The sequence below is a fragment of the Oncorhynchus kisutch genome, linkage group LG9 (assembly GCF_002021735.2).
Source record: "Oncorhynchus kisutch isolate 150728-3 linkage group LG9, Okis_V2, whole genome shotgun sequence".
Lineage (NCBI taxonomy): Eukaryota > Metazoa > Chordata > Actinopteri > Salmoniformes > Salmonidae > Oncorhynchus > Oncorhynchus kisutch.
The window spans coordinates 39,722,458-39,745,653 of NC_034182.2; the positions used below are offsets into that span (position 1 = coordinate 39,722,458).

At 42.9% G+C, this 23,196-nt stretch overlaps 1 protein-coding gene across 1 annotated transcript in view; it reads left to right on the forward strand.

Moving 5' to 3' along the window:
• nwd2 (NACHT and WD repeat domain containing 2) overlaps positions 1-23,196 on the forward strand; it is a 75,922-nt gene that overhangs the window by 26,842 nt on the left and 25,884 nt on the right. The window contains exon 4 of the mRNA XM_031832573.1: positions 15,705-15,821. Within this exon, the coding sequence (XP_031688433.1) occupies positions 15,705-15,821 (117 nt within the window). The remainder of the gene's footprint in view (positions 1-15,704; positions 15,822-23,196) is intronic.

Below are 23,196 nucleotides of genomic sequence, written 5' to 3' on the forward strand. Positions count from 1 at the left end.
GATGAGCTATAGGAGGTTGTATCTCAGCCTCTGATAGATGGGCTATATGAGATGGTATCTCAGCCTCTGATAGATGGGCTATAGGAGGTTGTATCTCAGTCTCTGATAGATGAGCTATAGGAGGTTGTATCTCAGCCTCTAATCGATGAGCTATAGGAGGTTGTATCTCAGCCTCTGATAGATGGGCTATATAAGGTTATATCTCAGCCTCTGATAGATGGGCTACATAAGGTTGTATCTCAGCCTCTGATAGATGAGCTATAGGAGGTTGTATCTTGGCCTCTGATCGATGGGCTACATAAGGTTGTATCTCAGCCTCTGATAGATGGGCTATAGGAGGTTGTACCTCACCCTCTGATAGATGGGCTATAGGAGGTTGTATCTCAGTCTCTGATAGATGAGCTATAGGAGGTTGTATCTCAGCCTCTGATAGATGGGCTATAGGATGTTGTATCTCAGCCTCTGATCGATGAGCTATAGGAGGTTGTACCTCAGCCTCTGATAGATGAGCTATAGGAGGTTGTATCTTGGCCTCTGATCAATGGGCTACATAAGGTTGTATCTCAGCCTCTGATAGATGGGCTATAGGATGTTGTATCTCAGCCTCTGATCGATGAGCTATAGGAGGTTGTACCTCAGCCTCTGATTGATGAGCTATAGGAGGTTGTATCTCAGCCTCTGATAGATGGGCTATAGGAGGTTGTACCTCACCCTCTGATAGATGGGCTATAGGAGGTTGTATCTCAGTCTCTGATAGATGAGCTATAGGATGTTGTATCTCAGCCTCTGATCGATGAGCTATAGGAGGTTGTATCTCAGCCTCTGATAGATGGGCTATATAAGGTTGTATCTCAGCCTCTGATAGATGGGCTACATAAGGTTGTATCTCAGCCTCTGATAGATGAGCTATAGGATGTTGTATCTCAGCCTCTGATCGATGAGCTATAGGAGGTTGTACCTCAGCCTCTGATTGATGAGCTATAGGAGGTTGTATCTCAGCCTCTGATAGATGAGCTATATAAGGTTGTATCTCAGCCTGATAGATGGGCTATAGGAGGTTGTATCTCAGCCTCTGATCGATGAGCTATAGGAGGTTGTACCTCAGCCTCTGATCGATGAGCTATAGGAGGTTGTACCTCAGCCTCTGATTGATGAGCTATAGGAGGTTGTATCTCAGCCTCTGATAGATGAGCTATATAAGGTTGTATCTCAGCCTGATAGATGGGCTATAGGAGGTTGTATCTCAGCCTCTGATATATGAGCTATAGGAGGTTGTACCTCAGCCTCCACGTATCCATTTTGTAAATTTCGATCAATCCCTAATTATAGACAAGTTGACTATCAAATATCCTACCGGAATGTTGGAAATTATAAGCAGAAACATCCAAATTAGGCAACAACAACAAAAAAATGCACTCCCTGTCAAAATATCGTTACGCAATCTCTGACTGTAGCCTACAGCGCTTGTTCTACATTAGCAGGTTAGGGTCGGGTGCAGCACTCAGATTGTCACTTTATCACATCTAGTCAGGTGGTTGCTGATGGGTTATTAGCAATTGCTGACAAACAAACAGCTGACCCGCGCACCACTAATATCCCCTCAACCCAGGCTTTCAATATTGATCGAAAAGAGGTTTAATATTATTTAAATCACTGTCTTGTCTGGCCCAATGATGAAAGCAGACGCAAACTCAGCAACATGCCTTGAAGGGTCCCACGAGCGAGCTGAACACAGGGGCCCTGTCTCTTTAAGGCAGACAGAAGGGCAGTAGAGATAAGGATGGATGGTGAATGCTGCAGGATATCTCTCTTTGATAAGAGTGTGTGTGTGTGTGTGTGTGTGTGTGTGTGTGTGTGTGTGTGTGTGTGTGTGTGTGTGTGTGTGTGTGTGTGTGTGTGTGTGTGTGTGTGTGTGTGTGTGTGTGTGTGTGTGTGTGTGTGTGTGTGTGTGTGTGTGTGTGTGTGTGTGTGTGTGTGTGTCTCTCTCTCTTCCCTTTGTTGTTTCTCCCTACCCTGAATGAATTAGCCCCATTTTCCCCATGGCTCTCACCGATCTGGGATCATTTACATTGCAAATGGCTGGTGTGGCACTGCGCAGAGAGATTTTATCAAAAGATGTTTGTTAAACTAATCCAGGAGAGCCCCTGGAGTAAAGACGCGGTCCGATTTTTCTGAGATTGTTCTTGGATGATTTGTCAAGCTTTTGCCTTTGATATCTGATGCTTTGTGGGGCCGAGTAACCTCGGAAACGGTTCCCGAAGCGCTACCAGCATGACTTCATGCAAATGACCTGCTGACACTGTATGGTTTGATAGTCAACAGCTCACCCCCCTTTGAAAGCACTAAACATTGAGTGTCCTGAAGCGTTGGGTGTGTTTTTTGTTGAACTACTAAGGTTGTCATTGAGAGACACCTAAGTAAATCACAAGGCCTCTTCTCAGGAAAACATTACAATAGGGTGTGCTGGGTTTGTTTTTGTTCCAGACCAGCAAGAACACATCTGATGCAGGTAGTCAAGTACGACTCAAACTGAATTCTGCTCTTTGTTCGCTACGTACCTCAGTCTGAGACTGTCGTTGTTGAAGTCCTTTGTGGCGTTGTACAAAACAACGTTATCAGCGATTGGATCATCTCGAACCAATCAGAGTATCAAAGCCAATGTATCTGGCCCAACCACATCGGTTTCTGGGACAAATCAGACGGTCTAGAACGTATTTCCATTCTAGTGTTTGGTTTTCGCTAGGCGCGATGGGACCCATGTCGTTCAAAAAGTTATACTTTTGACTCATCTGTCGATAGAACATCCTTCCCGAGAGTCTTGATGATCATCCAGGTGCTTTTTGGCAAACTGGAGTCAACCTTTTGGACGAGATGGGTCCCATTATGTCTGGTGAAAACCAAACACTGCATTCCACAGTAAGAACCTGGTGGTGGTTCAGTAGCATGCTGGTGGTAGTGTGATGGTTTGGGGATGCTTTGCTGCCTCAGCACCTGGACGACTTGCCTTAATAGAAGGAACCATGAATTCTGCTCTGTATCAGAGAAATCTACAGGAGAATGTCAGGCCATCCGTCTGTGAGCTGATGCTGAAACGCAGCGGAGTCATGCAGCAAGACATTGATCCAAAACACACTATTAAGTCATGAAAAACCATGAAAATGGTTAAAAAGCAACACATTTGATGTTTTGGGATGACCTAGTCAAAATCCAGACCTAATCATCCCATTTGAGATGTTGTGGCAGGACTTGAAATGAGCAGCTCATCCTTGAAAACCCACAAATGTCACTGATTTTAAGCAGTTCTGCATGGAAGAGTGGGCCAAAATTCCTCCACAGTGATGTGAGAGACTGATAAAACTACAGGAAGTGTTTGGTTAGAGTCGTTACAGCTAAAGGTGGACTGATAAAACTACAGGAAGTGTTTGGTTGGAGTCGTTGCAGCTAAAGGTGGACTGATAAAACTACAGGAAGTGTTTGGTTGGAGTCGTTACAGCTAAAGGTGGACTGATAAAACTACAGGAAGTGTTTGGTTGGAGTCGTTGCAGCTAAAGGTGGACTGATAAAACTACAGGAAGTGTTTGGTTGGAGTCGTTGCAGCTAAAGGTGGACTGATAAAACTACAGGAAGTGTTTGGTTGGAGTCGTTGCAGCTAAAGGTGGACTGATAAAACTACAGGAAGTGTTTGGTTGGAGTCGTTGCAGCTAAAGGTGGACAGATAAAACTACAGGAAGTGTTTGGTTGGAGTCGTTGCAGCTAAAGGTGGACTGATAAAACTACAGGAAGTGTTTGGCTAGAGTCGTTGCAGCTAAAGGTGGACTGATAAAACTACAGGAAGTGTTTGGTTAGAGTCGTTGCAGCTAAAGGTGGACTGATAAAACTCAGGTTCCCTTTATCTAATTGTAGGCTTTGGTTGAAGATCTGATAACATTCAGTATCAAAAATATGCAAAAATAAGGAAAATCAGAAAAGAGCAGAGTGCCTGAACACAGCCCTTAGCCATGGTATATTGGCCATATACCACAAACCCCCTGAGGTGCCTTATTGCTATTATAAACTGGTTGCCAACGTAATTAGAGCAGTAAAAATAAATGTTTTGTCATACCTGTGGTACATGGTCTGATCTACCTACGGATGTCAGCCAATCAGGAATCAGGGCTTAAACCACCCAGTTTATAATTAAAATGTTTCTATTTTCGACTATTTCTCATCTTGTTTTTCATTGTTGGGGCCCGTTAGTAAGTATTTCACTGTTAGTCTACACCAGTTGTTTGAAAAGCATGTGACAAATAAAAGGTGATTTGATTTGATTTGACATAAAGAAATAGAGATAGGCCTTCTATGCAACACTCCATTTACACTGATACAGGACAATAACTGTTTGATACAGGACAATAACTGTTTGATTCTGTAAAATAACTGTTTGATTCAGTAAAATAACTGTTTGATTCAGTAAAATAACTGTTTGATTCAGTAAAATAACTGTTTGATTCTGTAAAATAACTGTTTGATTCAGTAAAATAACTGATTGATTCAGTAAAATAACTGATTGATTCAGTAAAATAACTGATTGATTCAGTAAAATAACTGTTTGATTCAGTAAAATAACTGTTTGATTCAGTAAAATAACTGTTTGATTCAGTAAAATAACTGTTTGATTCAGTAAAATAACTGATTGATTCAGTAAAATAACTGCTTGATTCAGTAAAATAACTGTTTGATTCAGTAAAATTCAAATTTCAAATTTATTTATTGTATATAGCCCTTCGTACATCAGCTGATATCTCAAAGTGCTGTACAGAAACCCAGCCTAAAACCCCAAACGGCAAGCAATGCAGGTGTAGCAGCACGGTGGCTAGGAAAAACTCACTAGAAAGGCCAAAACCTAGGAAGAAACCTAGAGAGGAACCAGGCTATGTGGGGTGGCCAGTCCTCTTCTGGCTGTGCCGGGTGGAGATTATAACAGAACATGGCCAAGATGTTCAAAAGTTCATAAATGACCAGTATGGTCGAATAATAATAAGGCAGAACAGTTGAAACTGGAGCAGCAGCATGGCCAGGTGGACTGGGGACAGCAAGGAGTCATCATGTCAGGTAGTCCTGGGGCATGGTCCTAGGGCTCAGGTCCTCCGAGAGAAAGAAAATTAGAGAACGCACACTTAGATTCACATAGGACACCGAATAGGACAGGAGAAGTACTCCAGATATAACAAACTGACCTTAGCACCCCGACACATGAACTACTGCAGCATAAATACTGGAGGCTGAGAAAAAATAACTGTTTGATTCAGGAAAATAGCCACTTGATACAGTAAAATAACGGTTTGATTCAGTAAAATAACTGTTTGATTCAGTAAAATAACTGTTTGATTCAGTAAAATAACTGTTTGATTCAGTAAAATAACTGTTTGATTCAGTAAAAAAAACTGTTTGATTCAGTAAAATAACTGATTGATTCAGAAAAATAACTGTTTGCTACAGTAAACATTTGTTTTGATAAAAGTGCTAATATCAGTAGGGCCACAGTCACACACACACACACACACACACACACACACACACACACACACACACACACAGAAACACACACAATCATCAAACACACAAACACACACACAATTAAACACATCCGTCACACACACACCCATCAAAACACACACTCCCGTCACCACAAGAGATGAAAATTACAATCCCGCTACAGTTGTGGGATGTTGTTTAACGGCTGTCAGTCAAACGTCTCTAACAATACCAGCTACTGAGGAGAGAGACAGACGAGGTGAAACTCGATTCAGATTGTGTTGGCTATTTAGGCACTCTGTGATGTAGTGGTTTTTGAAGTAGAGGAAATAAACTTGTCATTTTAGCTTTGTCGAAAACCCGAGAGTGGGAATATATCATTCGACACGAGGCGACGGCTTTAAAAAAAACACTTTCAGAGCTGAGCTATGTTTCCAGAATTATTTAAGCCTCTCAAAGTGTTTTCTAAAGAAGAAAGCACATCAACAATGTATCTTTCCTCAAACCTGCTGAGCTGGAGGCTTGATATGCAGACCTGCTTTGTTGTTCCAAGGAGTAATTTTAGTATAATTCTTTTAGTGCTTTCAAACACAAAACAAACACAATTCTAGGATCAAACGCTGTAAGACAGAAAAGGTGCAGTTTTCCTCATCTTCCTTAACATGCCCTTGTTTACCAACAGATTTTCAGTTATGCTAAATCAAATTGTGCACCTCTAAGAGACGGGGGTTGGTGAAAACTTGTTAAGTAGTTAGTAGAAAGCAGAACTGAAATTGAATGTGGATAGTCACGTACTGTATATTGTACACCTCTCTCTCTCTGTGTGTCTGTGTCTCTCTCTGTCTCTCTCTGTGTCTCTCTCTGTGTCTCTCTCTGTCTCTCTGTCTCTCCCTCTCTCTCTCGCGCTCTCTGTCTCTCGCTCTCTTACTCTCTCTCTCTTTTTCTCTCTCTCACTCTCTCTCTCGCTCTCTCTCTCTCTGTCTCTCTCTCTCTGTCTCTCTCTCTCTGTCTCTCTTTCTCTCTCTGTCTCTCTCTCTGTCTCTCTCTGTCTCTCTCTGTCTCTCTCTGTCTCTCTCTCTCTGTTTCTATCTCCATCCCTCCCTTACAATCTCTCATCTCTTGGCATTGCACCAGCATCTCCATTCACTTTCCTGGTGTCCCTTCCTAACTGCTATGACACCTCTCCTCTCCCCAGTCCTCCACTAAAACTCAAAAGGAAGAGTGGTAGTGACGGTTGCCGTCATCCAATTATACAGCCACTTAGCACCCAGACAATTCAAAACCAACCCCAAGATGATTTTCCTTTCCACCTTCGTCATTATAATACGGTAAAACCAGGTCTTTCCTGCGCTTACATCTTCATTCTGGACCTTAACATGATGAACTTCACCCATGGGTGAGCCAAAATGGCAGGGGTTTACCTTTAATTGGCCCTAAGTGTCAGCGACTGGCAAATAGTTGGATCTGTAACATTAGCGGCTGTCTGAGCCGGGTAATTGAGAGATATTTTGTGGTTCTCTACCTCCATCTCCCTCCAGGTTTCTTGTGGGATGTTAGAGTGTCTCCAGCTGTGATGAAACGTTTTGATTTTCACACTGAAGTGGGTTTGTTGTTGATTTAGATGTAAGAGCAGATGAGTTAATTGTAGCTCACATTGATACGCGGTTTAATCATATTAAATCGCATGCTTAGTAAAATACACCACACTATTGTTGCGTTGGTAATTGGTAGATCAACAGTCATTAGATATGAACTGTATTTCTGGAGGTGGCATTTATTTTTAAGTGTTATTTTGCCTCAGAGGGATTCTGTTGATTGTTCTTTTCATATTTTCTGCCTGATTTCATGCCCTTTTCCTTCCAGATATGGAGGCCTAATCCTCAGTTCTAATAGTCTAACGTCCTATAAAGGGAGAAAAAAAATGGCTCATTTTGCACTTGACCTGCTGCGAGCAAACGCCTTTCAAGGGTAACAGCAAGCTGCTTAAATGAAGTTGCCTCGGTCTCTTATGTAAGCTGCCACAACCCCTGCTACCACACAGGGATGGAGAGATGAAGAGGGAGGGAGGGAGGGAGGGAGGGAGGGAGGGAGGGAGGGAGGGAGGGAGGGAGGGAGGGAGGGGAGGGAGGGAGGGAGGGAGGGAGGGAGGGAGGGAGGGAGGGAGGGAGGGAGGGAGGGAGGGAGGGAGGGAGGGAGGGAGGGAGGGGAGGGAGGGAGGGAGGGAGGGAGGGAGGGAGGGAGGGAGGGAGGGAGGGAGGGAGGGAGGAGGGAGGGAGGGAAAATAAAAAACGAGGGAGGGAGGGAGGGAGGGAGGGAGGGAGGGAGGGAGGGAGGGAGGGAGGGAGGGAGGGAGGGAGGGAGGGAGGGAGGGAGGGAGGGAGGGAGGGAGGGAGGGAGGGAGGGAGGGAGGGAGGGAAAATAAAAAACGTTCAATAAATCCCAGTTTAAGAATTCCCAGAATCAGAAGGGAATAAGCAGGAAGTCCAGGATCCTCCAAAACAGGATTTCTGGAAAACCAGGGAATTTATTGGAAGTTTCCGGAATTTTTCAACCCTATACGGGAGAGATGTATTGGTTCTTTTATATGATGTCTTCACTGTGTAAACGTTCCTTGGGATCTGAAAGGTACTATACAATGAAATATAAGTCATTATTATCAGTATGGCTAATGGCCAGGAGACGGACATTGAGGACTAGAGATATGACAGAGAGAGAGAAGTGGAGGGAGGAGGCACAGTGGGCAGGAAAGTCACAGAGAAATAGGAACTCTGCAGAATGATTGAAACCAAAAGCCAATGTGGAACATTCGCCATCTACAGTATATAGGATTCTCTCTTTCATTCACCCCTTCGTCCTAATCCCCCTATCCAAACACCTCTACCAACTCTCAGAACTCCTGGAGAAAGTGTCACTATGTTTTCCTCCGTCCTCCTCCTCCTCCGTCCTCCTCCTCATCCCTCCATCTCTATCTATCCATTCCCATCTTCTCTCCGAGCCACACATCAGAGTCTGTGGGTTGGAGTGGGAGGGGGGAGGGGAGGGGGGAGGGGGGGGGGGGGCTCCCCTGCGGCTGTGGGAGAACGAGATGACTAATGTCTTCATTTGAGTTTAATTACTGGGCCTCTGTCGAATCCCCCGCCTACCCTACAATGTTCTGTTACACCTCTCCATTCTCCCATCAACATAGGGCTGTTATGAGCTCATGAGCCCCCCCCCCTAATAAGGAGTCTGAGTCCGTTATTGAAATGGTTTTGTATTGAGGGGTTCCGTGATATTAAGTGATGCAGTTTATTAGTACGTCTTGATGGATTCATTTTAGCCCGTTGTTGTTGTTGTTGTTGTTGCGTTGGGTTGTGCTGTTTATCGCAGTAGGCTTTGATTGTAGGATTTGTCTTTGTTTATGTGGCTGTTAAAAAATCGAGTATAACGAGTATAACCTTTTTAATGGAACAACACTGTACACTGTTAGGAAAAAAGAGGTAGTCAATGGCAACGTAAAGGGGTATAAACACCACTGTATTGGTACCCTGTAAGGTACGTCCATTGCACCATTAGTTAAAGGTACTGTACATAATTGAACCCTTGCAGTCCGTACCTCAAAAGTGGCAAAAGGTTTGCTTTTTTTAGGGCACAACCACAGTGACTTTTATTCCTTTTAAGATCATAAAAAATAAAATAAAAACGTATCTTCTCTACATAGCTGCACGAAGATGTTTTGAGTAGGGAGGTGTAAATAGAAATTAATTTGACTAAATGATATAATTACTCCTGTCTATACAGACAATTTAAAAAATCATTCAGAATACTTCCTCAGAGACTCAGCCACAGACGATGTCGCTGTGGATTGTTTCAAAAACATTTTTAAAGCGTGTAGGTCTACATGCCTAGTTGGGAAGCCTGCGATTTGGACAGTGTGCGTTGGTAATGGGCCTAGCTGATTATCGAGATACGTCTGTCAGTGGGAAAAGCGTCTAAAATATGTGTGACTATAATGTGTCTTCAGTATCATTTTGAAAATGTTGAGACAAGAAGAACGGGATGGGGTGGTGAAGATATTGGCTCTTCTCTCTCTCCACAAAAAAAGCTGAGCTGTCTCCCACCAATTCTTCCGCATTCATACGTTTATTGTCTTAATTGTTTGCCCTTTGATTGTTTATTGTTGATAAATTCCCCCGTTACACATGTCACCAGTAGTAAAAATAACCAATTAATCCCCGTCATTTGGTTACATACTTTTCTGTTAATTAATGGATTAATTAAGCCTAGTCATTTACTGTGAAGTCAGATTGGAAACGTTGTTTGCACAACCTGCTACATTTGTGAGAAACACATTTTTTGGTGTTTCACACCATCATTTATGAGTTTTTGTGCATTTTTTCCATTGTATTTGTTTTGAAGTGCTTCATGTGAGCAATGAAAGAAGAAAACAAAGTTGCCATTGTGATTGATAATATTTCCTAACAGCATTTGAAAGATCTTTCCAACACTCTCCCCCTCGATAATCAGCAGGTGAAAAAGAGGAACCTTCATATATACAGGCATTGGGCTGGACCTTCATATATACAGGCATTGGGCTGGACCTTCATATATACAGACATTGGGCTGGACCTTCATATATACAGGCATTGGGCTGGACCTTCATATATACAGGCATTGGGCTGGACCTTCATATATACAGGCATTGGGCTGGACATTCATATATACAGACATTGGGCTGGACTTTCATATATACAGGCATTGGGCTGGACCTTCATATATACAGGCATTGGGCTGGACCTTCATATATACAGACATTGGGCTGGACCTTCATATATACAGGCATTGGGCTGGACCTTCATATATACAGGCATTGGGCTGGACCTTCATATATACAGGCATTGGGCTGGACCTTCATATATACAGACATTGGGCTGGACCTTCATATATACAGGTATTGGGCTGGACCTTCATATATACAGACATTGGGCTGGACCTTCATATATACAGGCATTGGACCCAGTAAGACAAATTAAAAGGGAGGCGGACAGGCGGAGTATCTATGGAGTAATGAAAATCAGGCATTTTCATCAGGATATTTTCTGTTTTTTTAAAGGCCAGAAGCAGGCCTTTAACATGGCCAGAAGCAGTCCTGCGATATTGTTCACATTCCCTTTTCACCAAGTTTAGTTAGAAACTAATAGAAAACAGAAGTGAAGAACTAATTGTGAGCACTGCATGGATCACATAGCAGCTAGTATGAATAAACATAACCATAGACCACTTAAACTGATACAGGAATGTAGGAGAATAAAACACAATAGATCTGGTAAAAGATAATACAAAGAAAAACCAACCGTTCTTTTGTATGTTTTTGTACCATCATCTTTGAAATGCCAGAAAAAGGCCATAATGTAATATTCCAGCCCAGGTGCAATTTAGATTTTGGCCACTAGATGGAAGCAGTGGATGTGCAAAGTGTTCGATTGAGCCAATGAACCATTGCATTTCTGTTCAAAAGTTTGTATCAAGACTGCCCAAATGAGCCTAATTTGTTTATTAATAACTTTTCATGTTCAAAATGGTGCACTCTCCTCAAACAATAGCATGGTATTCACTGTAATAGCTACTGTAAATTGGACACTTCAGTTTGATTAACAAGAAGTTAAGCTTTCTGGCAATATCAGATGTCTGTGTCCTGGGAACTTTTCTGGTTACTTACAACCTCATGCTAATCGCATTAGCTTACGTTAGCTAAATCCCGAATAAGTTTTAAGAGGTTTTTAAACTGCTAACGGATTGTTCTCTCTCCCCAGCTGTACCGCTCCTAGCCTGCATGTCCTCTACAACCCAGACAATGAACACGGGCTAGACTCCAGCCCTTCCTGTGGAAGATAGCTCCCCAGAGAGCTGTCAGTCAAACAGAAGGCCCCACCCACACTCTGTTTGCAGGGGATTATTAGGCCTGTCAGTTCTGTTATGCTCACTGCCAATGTGTCAGTCAAAGTGACTGTTACCTCCTTTGCTTGGCTTTCTGACAAGCCTGCTGACCATGATGGCAATCCTGAGCTGATAAATCTTAAATCGTTCTGGCTTCTCCACCCTGTTCCCTGTTGCTCCACCAACAAGTACTCAACAGTGAGATGAAATGGGTCGAAGGACAGGGTCAAAGGACAGTTGATACCTGAAAACACCTAAGGGGATAGTTTAGTGAAAATACTTTCACATGACCATCCCCTTGTTTATTTTTATTTTTTTATTTAACGAGGCAAGTCAGTTAAGAACAAATTCTTATTTTCAATGACGGCCTAGGAACAGTGGGTTAACTGCCTGTTCAAGGGCAGAACGACAGATTTTCTACCTTGTCAGCTCAGGGATTTGAACTTGCAACCTTTCGGTTACTAGTCCAACGCTCTAACCACTAGGCTACCCCCCCACTGTGCACCTCCCCCCCCCTCCCTCCTCATAGAATTCAAAATAATGTTTACAGCCACAAATAACAATAACTGTAGTGACCGATGATTCGGTAGCAACCCTGGGTTTATAAACATCGGCTTCATCACTTCCACATGATGTCAGAGTCGATGTCACGCAGGGCTACTGACCAGAAGGCTGAGGGTTCAACGACCACCACAGAGGAGCTCACACTCTCCCCGCCTGTTTCATCAAACTACGATCACAGCCGTCTGCAGACAATGATCAGCTCGGGGGAAATCTGAGTTTCAACATTTTGATGCAATATTTATAGTTATATAAAATATATGCAACAATATGTTTTGTAACAGATTTCTCTTTACGTTCATCAAATGGCTGCTGCACAGTTTGGATGCTGGAATTATATTCTCGGGTGGAACGCGCGCGGTTAGCCTACAGGAGAGCCTACTTTTTTTAAGTAGCCTAATCAGATTAAAACATTGTGACCGCCTGGTTGTGTTCATGCCACCTATAAAAGGTAACACATTTTTAAAGGTACATTTCAGGTATATTGAAACATTAGGCTCTAAATACATGAAGAATGAATCTGCTGGGATAGGAGATGAACAGGCAGAGCGCGTGTTAAGCTTTCCTTATTAACCGGGCCTGCTGGGAGCATATGTGGCCACATTATTATAGGATGACTTGGGAGAACGATGATCTGCAACAGACAGTACATCTCCGTATCAGAAGTTTTAAAAAATACATCCAGACTGGCTTGCTACTCTGCCTTTCTAGACCTTTCTAAATGGAATTCGTTTTTTTTTCACCTGTTATTCAAATCACATTTTCACTGCAGCCAAGAGTATCCTTTTGTATTCACTTGAAAACAATAATGCATTTAATCATTGTATTGAGGTGTTGTAGGCTAGTCTAGGGAAGGATGTTTGTACTGTCCCTCAACAAGATTAATTCGTTAATTTTTTGAGCCTCGTGTCTACCAACAAATGATCCACCTACCACTGTTGTCACTATGAATGGTGGATAGACAGTTAGACTGGTAGACTATATTGTTACTATGAATGGTGGATAGACAGACTGGTAGACTATATTGTCACTATGAATGGTGGATAGACAGACTGGTAGACTATATTGTCACTGTAAATGGTGGATAGACAGTTAGACTGGCAGACTATATTGTTACTATGAATGGTGGATAGACAGACTGGTAGACTATATTGTCACTATGAATGGTAGATAGACAGGCTGGTAGACTATATTGTCACTATGAATGGTAGATAGACAGGCTGGTAGACTATATTGTCACTATGAATGGTGGATAGACAGACTGGTAGACTACACTGAGGTTACCAAATATTAGGAACACCTTCCTCATATTGAGTTGCACCCTAAGAACTCCCATTTTACTCTCCGACCTATTTCCTTGTCTTCACATGTCACAAGCGAACATCCCTAATAACCATTACTCATCGTTAAGGTGTACCCATACTGCCCTATGAATGCAGGCCAACAGAGGGAACCCTGGGAAATGTAGGCCAACAGAGGGAACCCAGGGCCAACAGAGGGAACCCTGGGAAATGTAGGCCAACAGAGGGAACCCAGGGCCAACAGAGGGAGCCCAGGGCCAACCGAAGGAACCCTGGGAAATGTAGGCCAACAGAGGGAACCCAGGGCCAACAGAGGGAACCCTGGGAAATGTAGGCCAACAGAGGGAACCCTGGGAAATGTAGGCCAACCGAGGAAACCCAGAGAGTCCAGCATGCTCTCAGAGGCTGGGTTTGTCCTGCTTCTAAGGGGCGGCGACAGCAGCAACTTGGCATGGACACACTCATTTATGTGTCTCTCTCTTTCATTCTCTCTGTCCGGAGGAGATTTCCCCTGCGCCGTGTTTGCACTTAGAATTATATGCGTCAGCTACACTGAATTTGACAAATGTGTCAGGAGATCTCCCCCCTGTCGAAGCCAACACAGGTACACACACGCACACACGTACACACACACACACACAGAGGCCTTCTGTCGATCTCCATTCTGCCTGTCCTCATCGCCCCTAGTGACAGAGTGGTATCTTAGACATAGTGAGAGTGTTTGAGAGCCAGGTGGGCACTGTTCTGTTTGTCTGTGTGTGTGTGTGTGCGTGTGTGTGTGTGTGTAAACCTCCTGCTTGGTCCGTGCTGTCTGCTGTTCTCCACAGCAACAACATCTCTAATGTCCACCATGGAAAAACATAGCTATTCTTTTCCTTTTTCTTCTATGGGCCGTTTTCTGTGCAAAACAACTGTCTGGATGGGAATATGTCTATATGAACCTAATCTACACTACTACTGTCTGAATGGGAATATGTCTATATGAACCTAATCTACACTACAACTGTCTGAATGGGAATATGTCTATATGAACCTAATCTACACTACAACTGTCTGAATGGGAATGTGTCTATATGAACCTAATCTACACTACAACTGTCTGAATGGGAATATGTCTATATGAACCTAATCTACACTACTACTGTCTGGATAGGAATATGTCTATATGAACCTAGTCTACACTACAACTGTCTGAATGGGAATATGTCTATATGAACCTAATCTACACTACAACTGTCTGAATGGGAATATGTCTATATGAACCTAATCTACACTACTACTGTCTGGATAGGAATATGTCTATATGAACCTAATCTACACTACTACTGTCTGAATGGGAATATGTCTATATGAACCTAATCTACACTACAACTGTCTGAATGGGAATGTGTCTATATGAACCTAATCTACACTACAACTGTCTGAATGGGAATATGTCTATATGAACCTAATCTACACTACTACTGTCTGGATAGGAATATGTCTATATGAACCTAGTCTACACTACAACTGTCTGAATGGGAATATGTCTATATGAACCTAATCTACACTACAACTGTCTGAATGGGAATATGTCTATATGAACCTAATCTACACTACTACTGTCTGGATAGGAATAAGTCTATATGAACCTAATCTACACTACAACTGTCTGAATGGGAATATGTCTATATGAACCTAGTCTACACTACTACTGTCTGGATGGGAATATGTCTATATGAACCTAGTCTACACTACAACTGTCTGAATGGGAATATGTCTATATGAACCTAATCTACACTACAACTGTCTGAATGGGAATATGTCTATATGAACCTAATCTACACTACTACTGTCTGGATAGGAATATGTCTATATGAACCTAATCTACACTACTACTGTCTGAATGGGAATATGTCTATATGAACCTAATCTACACTACTACTGTCTGGATAGGAATATGTCTATATGAACCTAATCTACACTACTACTGTCTGGATGGGAATATGTCTATATGAACCTAGTCTACACTACAACTGTCTGAATGGGAATATGTCTATATGAACCTAATCTACACTACTACTGTCTGAATGGGAATATGTCTATATGAACCTAATCTACACTACTACTGTCTGGATAGGAATATGTCTATATGAACCTAATCTACACTACTACTGTCTGGATGGGAATATGTCTATATGAACCTAGTCTACACTACAACTGTCTGAATGGGAATATGTCTATATGAACCTAATCTACACTACTACTGTCTGGATGGGAATATGTCTATATGAACCTAGTCTACACTACTACTGATTGCTCCAAATGATTACTGGTACTTGGACCTTTGACCTTGTGAACAGGAAACGTAATGTTGACTGTATATGTATTCATTATTTATGGAATGCGTGTTGTTCATTTGTCCTTCTGTAGGTTGTGGACCTGTACTGGGGGATGGACCCAGAGGAGTGGGACAGTCCAGACCTGCAGCGTCTCAGGATGAAGTTACTAGAGGACTGTCTCCAGACGTCCGCAGGCCCATGTTTTGTTGTGGGTATTATGACACATAAATTATCCTTTATAAGCCTTCATAACCATCCTGTTCATTACACAACGCTGAGATGTTAATTTGACTGTTTTGAATTTGTGTTGTAACATGGTAGTTTGTTGACTAGATGGATGTTCCTTCTTCTGTCTGTCTGTATGTCCAGTCACCCATCCACCCATCCATCCATCCATCCACCCATCCATCCACCCACCCATCCATCCATCCATCCATCCACCCATCCATCCATCCACCCATCCATCAAATTATTTAAGACTTTCTGCTCTCAGTTCGGTACGTCGGTTTGGAACCTATTGGTTTGGAACCTGTTGGTTCGGAACCTATTGGTTTGGAACCTATTGGTATGGAACCTGTTGGTTCGGAACCTGTTGGTTCAGAACCTGTTGTGTAGGTTCCAATGTTGTGTAGAGAGATCAATATGATGACAGATGGGCTCAGGTTGTGTGGGTTATCAATTCTATCTCTTCTAGATCATACCAGGTCAGAGGAGGTAAAGACCCATTTTGATGGAGGGCATGAGATTGTAATTGGTTTCAGAGCTCAGAGAGAAAGAGAGAGGTGATAGGATAGTGGATAGGAGCCTTGTCCCATGGAGTTTGATATTGTAATTAGGGTCAGAGGTCAGAGAGGGAGAGGTGTCTATCCTTTTACCCCCCCTCTTCATTTACATATCTTATATCTTCATATCTCTGTCCACCCAACCATCTATCTCTTTCTGCATCTCTCTTTCTGCATCTGTCTTTCTGCATCTCTCTTTATGCATCTATCTCTTTATGCATCTATCTCTTTCTGCATCTCTCTTTATGCATCTATCTCTTTATGCATCTGTCTCTTTCATCTATCTTTCTGCATATATCTCTTTCATCTATCCTTCTGCATCTATCTCTTTCAGCTATCTCTTTCTGCATCTCTCTTTATACATATCTCTTTATGCATCTCTCTTTCTGCATCTATCTCTTTCTGCATCTATCTCTTTCTGCATCTATCTCTTTCTGCATCTATCTCTTTCTGCATCTCTCTTTCTGCATCTATCTCTTGCATCTATCTCTTTCTGCATCTATCTCTTTCTGCATCTATCTCTTTCTGCATCTATCTCTTTCTGCATCTATCTCTTTATGCATCTCTCTTTCTGCATCTATCTCTTTCTGCATATATCTCTTTCTGCATAGTTACTCATAACCCCCACCCCATCCCACACACACGATTGACAGCTTGCCTTGTGGATGAGCTATTGCACTTATCCCACTGGTAGTGAAAAGGAAGGTTATTTACCCCACTGGTAGTGAAAAGGAAGGTTATTTACCCCAATGGTAGTGAAAAGGAAGGTTATTTATCCCACTGGTAGTGAAAAGGAAGGTTATTTACCCCACTGGTAGTGAAAATGAAGGTTATTTCATAGCTATGGTTTTTCCAAGGTGGCACACTAACTGTGTTGGGAGGCCCAGCTCTTCAGCTCCAATCAGCACTGTATACACATACAGCTCACACACTCACACACACACACACACACACACACACACACACACACACACACACACACACACACACACACACACACACACACACACACACACACACACACACACACACATACACACCCACAACAGTAGTTTGTACACACTCACATACACACCCACACAGGGTAGTTTGTACAGACACACACGCGTGCACACACACACACACACACATACACATACACACTACAACCCTCTTGAATTATGATCCCAGCCCCTCCTCCCAATCTGTCTCTCTGCAGATGAATGTTTTATGATGTATTAAAATCCTCTCACAGTTAACGGGTTATCATCGCCGAGTTAGTGTACCAATTTAGATCAGTGTCTACCCTAAGGACCCAGCCCTGCCCTAGCTTGTACCTTCCACAGAGAGAGAGAGAGAGAGAGAGAGAGAGAGAGAGAGAGAGAGAGAGAGAGAGAGAGAGAGAGAGAGAGAGAGAGAGAGAGAGAGAGAGAGAGAGAGAGAGAGAGAGAGAGAAATACATTTATAGATGTGAAAGCTTGACAGCTGTTGTCCCTTGGTTCTTGTGATAATGTTGGCGAGAGCCATATTTTCTCTCCTCTGAAGAGACTGACTGATACACTTTCTTTGATCAGTGGCGTAGTTGGAGCGGTGGTTGACAGTTCTGGGTTCTATTTGTTGACTCATTTGTCTCCCAAGAACGATTTGGGTTGATTCTTTTTCTTGTTACTTTGAGTCTGACAAGTGAAAAGCTGATGACCTAAAGGCTGAAGACCTAAAGGCTGAAGACCCAAAAAGCTGAAGGCATAAAAGCTGAAGACCTAAAAGCTGCAGACCTAAAGGCTGAAGACCTAAAAGCTGAAGGCATAAAAGCTGAAGACCCTAAAAGCTGATGACCCTAAAAGCTGAAGACCTAAAAGCTGAATACCTAAAGGCTGAAGACCCTAAAGGCTGAAATCCTAAAGGCTGGAGACCTGAAGGCTGAAGACCTGAAGGCTGAAATCCTAAAGGCTGAAGACCTGAAGGCTGGAGACCTGAAGGCTGAAATCCTAAAGGCTGAAGACCTGAAAGCTGAAGGCCTAAAGGCTGAAGACCTAAAGGCTGAAGACCTAAAGGCTGAAGACCTGAAGGCTGAAGACCTAAAAGCTGAAGACCTGAAGGCTGAAGACCTACAGTAAAGGCTATAGTATAGTGTGAGATTAAAATATGACTGTGGTGGTGATTCTGTATTTCATCATGCAAATACAGATCTCTACACACACACACAACACACACACACACACTGAGCAGTCCAAATCCCACCACAGTTTTAAAACCAGAAGAGGCACATCTAACCCTTTGTGGTCTTCTAGCTCCAACACAGCCCTCTAGCCTGTCTGTCTGCCTGTCCGCATGGCGGTGAGAGTCACTTCAAAGTCTGTTCCGGGGGAGGTGGCTGCACAGGAGAATCGCAGCTGACACGACTGTCACTGCTCCCTGGGTGAACACATGGCTCAGAGGAGGGATGATGGAGAGAGAGGAAAGGAAGGGGGGATGCTAGAGGGATGTGTGTGTGTGTGAGAGAGGGAGAGAGAGGGGGGGGGGGGCGAGAGGGAGAGGGAGAGAGAGAGAGAGGGAGAGAGAGAGAAACAGAGAGAGAGGGTGAGAGAGACAGAGAGAGAGAGGGAGAGAGAGGGGGGGAGAGAGAGAGAGAGAGAGAGAGAAACAGAGAGAAAGCGAGAGACAGAGACAGAGCGAGAGAGAGAGGAGGACAAGTAGGGGGAGGAGGTTAAATATTCCTTCTCTGGTTTCAGCAGTTTAGAGCAGGCCCAGCGTTGCCTCCTGTCCACAGTGGATGGGTTTGGATCAGCTTTATGATCCTCCTAGCTTTCCTTTCCTCTTTCCTTTCCTTCCTCAGGTCTTTCTGTCACAACATCATTGGGTTACTGTCTGCAAACACTGTACTGTTTTATTGGCAAGTTACTATTAGATAACATTCCTTTATAATGTAATATTGACTCTAGAGGGATGTCATAGGCCATAAAATGGTGTCTCACTCTATGAAGCATACTGTCTGTGTACAGTGTATGATGACAACATTTCTAAATAATGTGTTATCTGTTGTGGTTGACACGCCAGTAGGTGTCACTAGTTGAAATGACGGTCTCACAGATAAGACAGGTGGCACTGCAGGGCCAGTAAACACACACACACACACCCCCCACACACCCCCACACACAACACCCCCACAAGCACCCCCCCCCTCCCACACACACACACACACACACACACACACACACACAACACACACACACACACACACACACACACACACACACATACATCCACACACACACACATATACATCCACACACACACACACCCACCCACACACACACACATACATACACACACACACAAACACGCACACAGAGAGAATCACACCTGTAGGGGCTTTTTTCAAACCTGTCGACCTGTTGGCGCAAATAAGGCAGGTTTCCATAGCGATGCCAGGGGTTGGCATGGTGATGGTGTCATTGACCCAGAGATTAAGCATGACAATGAGGCGTGACAGGTTTATTCCTCTCCCGACCGACTAGAATTCCCTAAAACGATGGACTTAAAATACCCCTTCACACAATTCATTTGTTTTCCCTGATTTTGCTACTCTCTTTTTTTCAGCTTAGTTCCTCTTACCTAATGGAAATGTCATGTTATTTTGCTGAGGTGTGCAGTTAAACTGTAACACAGCTGTTTTTTTTTTTACAGCACAGTAAACTGCCATTCAGTCTACATGATGTCAGTGTTAAGCCGATACGCCTGGTTGGAGACTTGCATTCTGAGAAAGCAACCTGGCCTCAGGGGTAGACGTAACATAATAAATAAACATTTTAATGTGAAGTATAAATTAGTTTGATATGCTATGTTTGGTATTGTATGTATTAATTTGTGGTTGTCCGTCATCCATTTTGTATTTGATATGTTACGAATCACAATTCCGATGATATGTCACGTTTTACAGAACCTTCCATTACACCATAGACTAGGTGTCAACAGTGTGTTTATGTTATCTAACTGTTTTTTTATCATTGTAATTGCGTACACATTGATGTCAGACATGCACCTACCCCAGTGCTTTGTTGCCGATGACCGGGATGAAGTGTAACAGCTTTATTACCATATTATGACAGGTTATGACAGGTTATGACAGGTTATGACAGGTTATGACAGGTTATGTCAGCTTTTAAACAGCGTTATGACTGTATTATGACAGGTTATGACAAGTTATGTCAGCTTTTAAACAGCGTTATGACTGTATTATGACAGGTTATGACAAGTTATGTCAGCTTTTAAACAGCGTTATGACTGTATTATGACAGGTTATGACAAGTTATGTCAGCTTTTAAACAGCGTTATGACTGTATTATGACAGGTTATGTCAGGTTATGACAGGTTATGTCAGCTTTTAAACAGCGTTATGACTGTATTATGACAGGTTATGTCAGGTTATGACAGGTTATGTCAGCTTTTAAACAGCGTTATGACTATATTATGACAGGTTATGACAGGTTATGACAGGTTATGTCAGCTTTTAAACAGCGTTATGACTATATTATGACAGGTTATGACAAGTTATGTCAGCTTTTAAACAGCGTTATGACTGTATTATGACAGGTTATGACAGGTTATGACAAGTTATGTCAGCTTTTAAACAGCGTTATGACTGTATTATGACAGGTTATGACAAGTTATGTCAGCTTTTATGACCATATTCTGACATGGTGATGCAACTGGGTGTCAAGTAAAGTGTTTGAATTTGCAATATGTATGATATGGCTAACGTTAGCTAGGTGGCTAATGGTAACGTTAGCTAGGTGGCTAATGCTAACTTTAGCTAGGTGGCTAATGGTAACTTTAGCTAGGTGGCTAATGCTAACGTTAGCTAGGTGGCTAAGGTTAGCTAGGTGGCTAATGCTAACGTTAGCTAGGTGGCTAACGTTAGCTAGGTGGCTAATGGTAACGTTAACTCGGTAGCTAATGCTAACGTTAGCTAGGTGGCTAATGCTAACGTTAGCTAGGTGGCTAAGGTTAGCTAGGTGGCTAAATGGCAAATGGTAATGTTAGCTAGGTGACAAACGCTAACATTAGCTAGGTGGCTAGGTGGCTAGGTGGCTAACGCTAATGTGAGCTAAGCTTCGTGTTAAGGTTAAGGTTAGGCTTAGGAGTAAGGTTAAAGGGTTAAGGTTATGGGAAGGGTTAGCTAACATGCTAAGTAGTTTTTAAGTATCTAAAAGGTAATAAGTTGTCGGTGATCTTTGGGTTTCTAGAAATTCACTTTATACGCAAACTCCTCCACCCCGACCAACCACCCTCCTTTTGTTTTTGCCTTAAGATATCTTCAGTCTTACGTAACCACACCAAAAGTAACATACCTTATCATACTATTGTGAGTTTCGTTTACTATGTTGCGTCTAGTCTATGAGACCAGGCTGGAGAAAGTAGTTTTACAGGTCAATGGCATGGGGAAGCCATCTTAACACAAAAAGAGGGCAAACAGAAAAACCCGATAATTAGACATGATCACAAATTCACCAAAAGCCTCATCAGAAGAGATTTCCCATCACCTGCCATTCAAACCAGATTAGTGTTGATGATTGACACATTAACATGAACACTAACATGAAGAATAGCGTCAAACAGTTTTCAAAGTGTTCAATGTTTTAATAAATAGATTTACACCAGTCTCCATGACCTATCAGATTACTGTGATTATTTATATTCTTCTTGTTCCATGACATCTTGGTTCATGCTTCTTCCGTGCTTCTACACCTGCATTGCTTGCTGTTTGGGGTTTTAGGCTGGGTTTCTGTACAGCACTTTGAGATATCAGCTGATGTACGAAGGGCTATATAAATACATTTGATTTGATTTGATTTTATTCATATTTTCCTCATTTACATTTGTTCTCCTGTATTCTTAAAGCACAAATATATGTGTTCCTTTCCCTTCAAAATTCAATGCAATGGTTAAGAGGGCTATTTTATAGCCATATTGATTCATTGATTTTGTTGACTGATTCATATCCGCTATAATATTCCTATAGTGCCTCACACCTCATTGGAGTGAATCTCCCAAGCAGAGGAGTGCAGCTAAGTACTGCAGATTTTTTTTATCCCACAAGAAAACTCTCCTCCCTCCTCCTCCCTGCTCCCTGCTCCTCCCCTTCCCTCCCTCCTCCTCCCTGCTCCCTGCTCCTCCCCTTCCCTCCCTTCTCCTCCTTCCCTCCTCCTCCTCCCCTCCCTCCTTCTCCTCCCCTTCCCTCCCTTCTTCCATCCTGCCTCCTCCCCTCCCTCTCTTCTGACACCACATTCTCCCCTCCCTCCTTCCCTCCCTCCCTAAACACATCCAAAGTTTCAGTCTGTCAACCTTGGTCCCTTCATCTACAGTAGTTGGCAAGGTTCCAAGCGTGTAATGCTTTCAGGCTAAGGCAGGTTGGGTGATAAAGTTACCCAGAGAAACTGAGGCCATTTTTTTGTACTGTTCTTCTGGGCAGCAGAGAGAGGGAGGAAGGAAGGAAGGAAGGGAGATGGAGATAGAGAAAGAGGGATAGGTGAGAGAGAGGGATGGAAGAGAGAGGGGGAGAGGAGATTGCATCTGTGCAAGTGTGTGTGACAGGACAGTACATAGAGGGCCAATCATCAACAAACGCACTCACACACATGCACACACACACTCACACACATGCACACACACACACTCACAGTTACTCAGCCACCCTGTCCTTCCCTGCTGTCCCTGCAAGGCAAGCTGACAGAGACTTTGTCAGCAGCTCAGAGAATGAATGACTCTCCCTCCCTCGCTCTCTTTCAATCTCAATCTCTTTCTCTCTCTCACTCTCTCTCT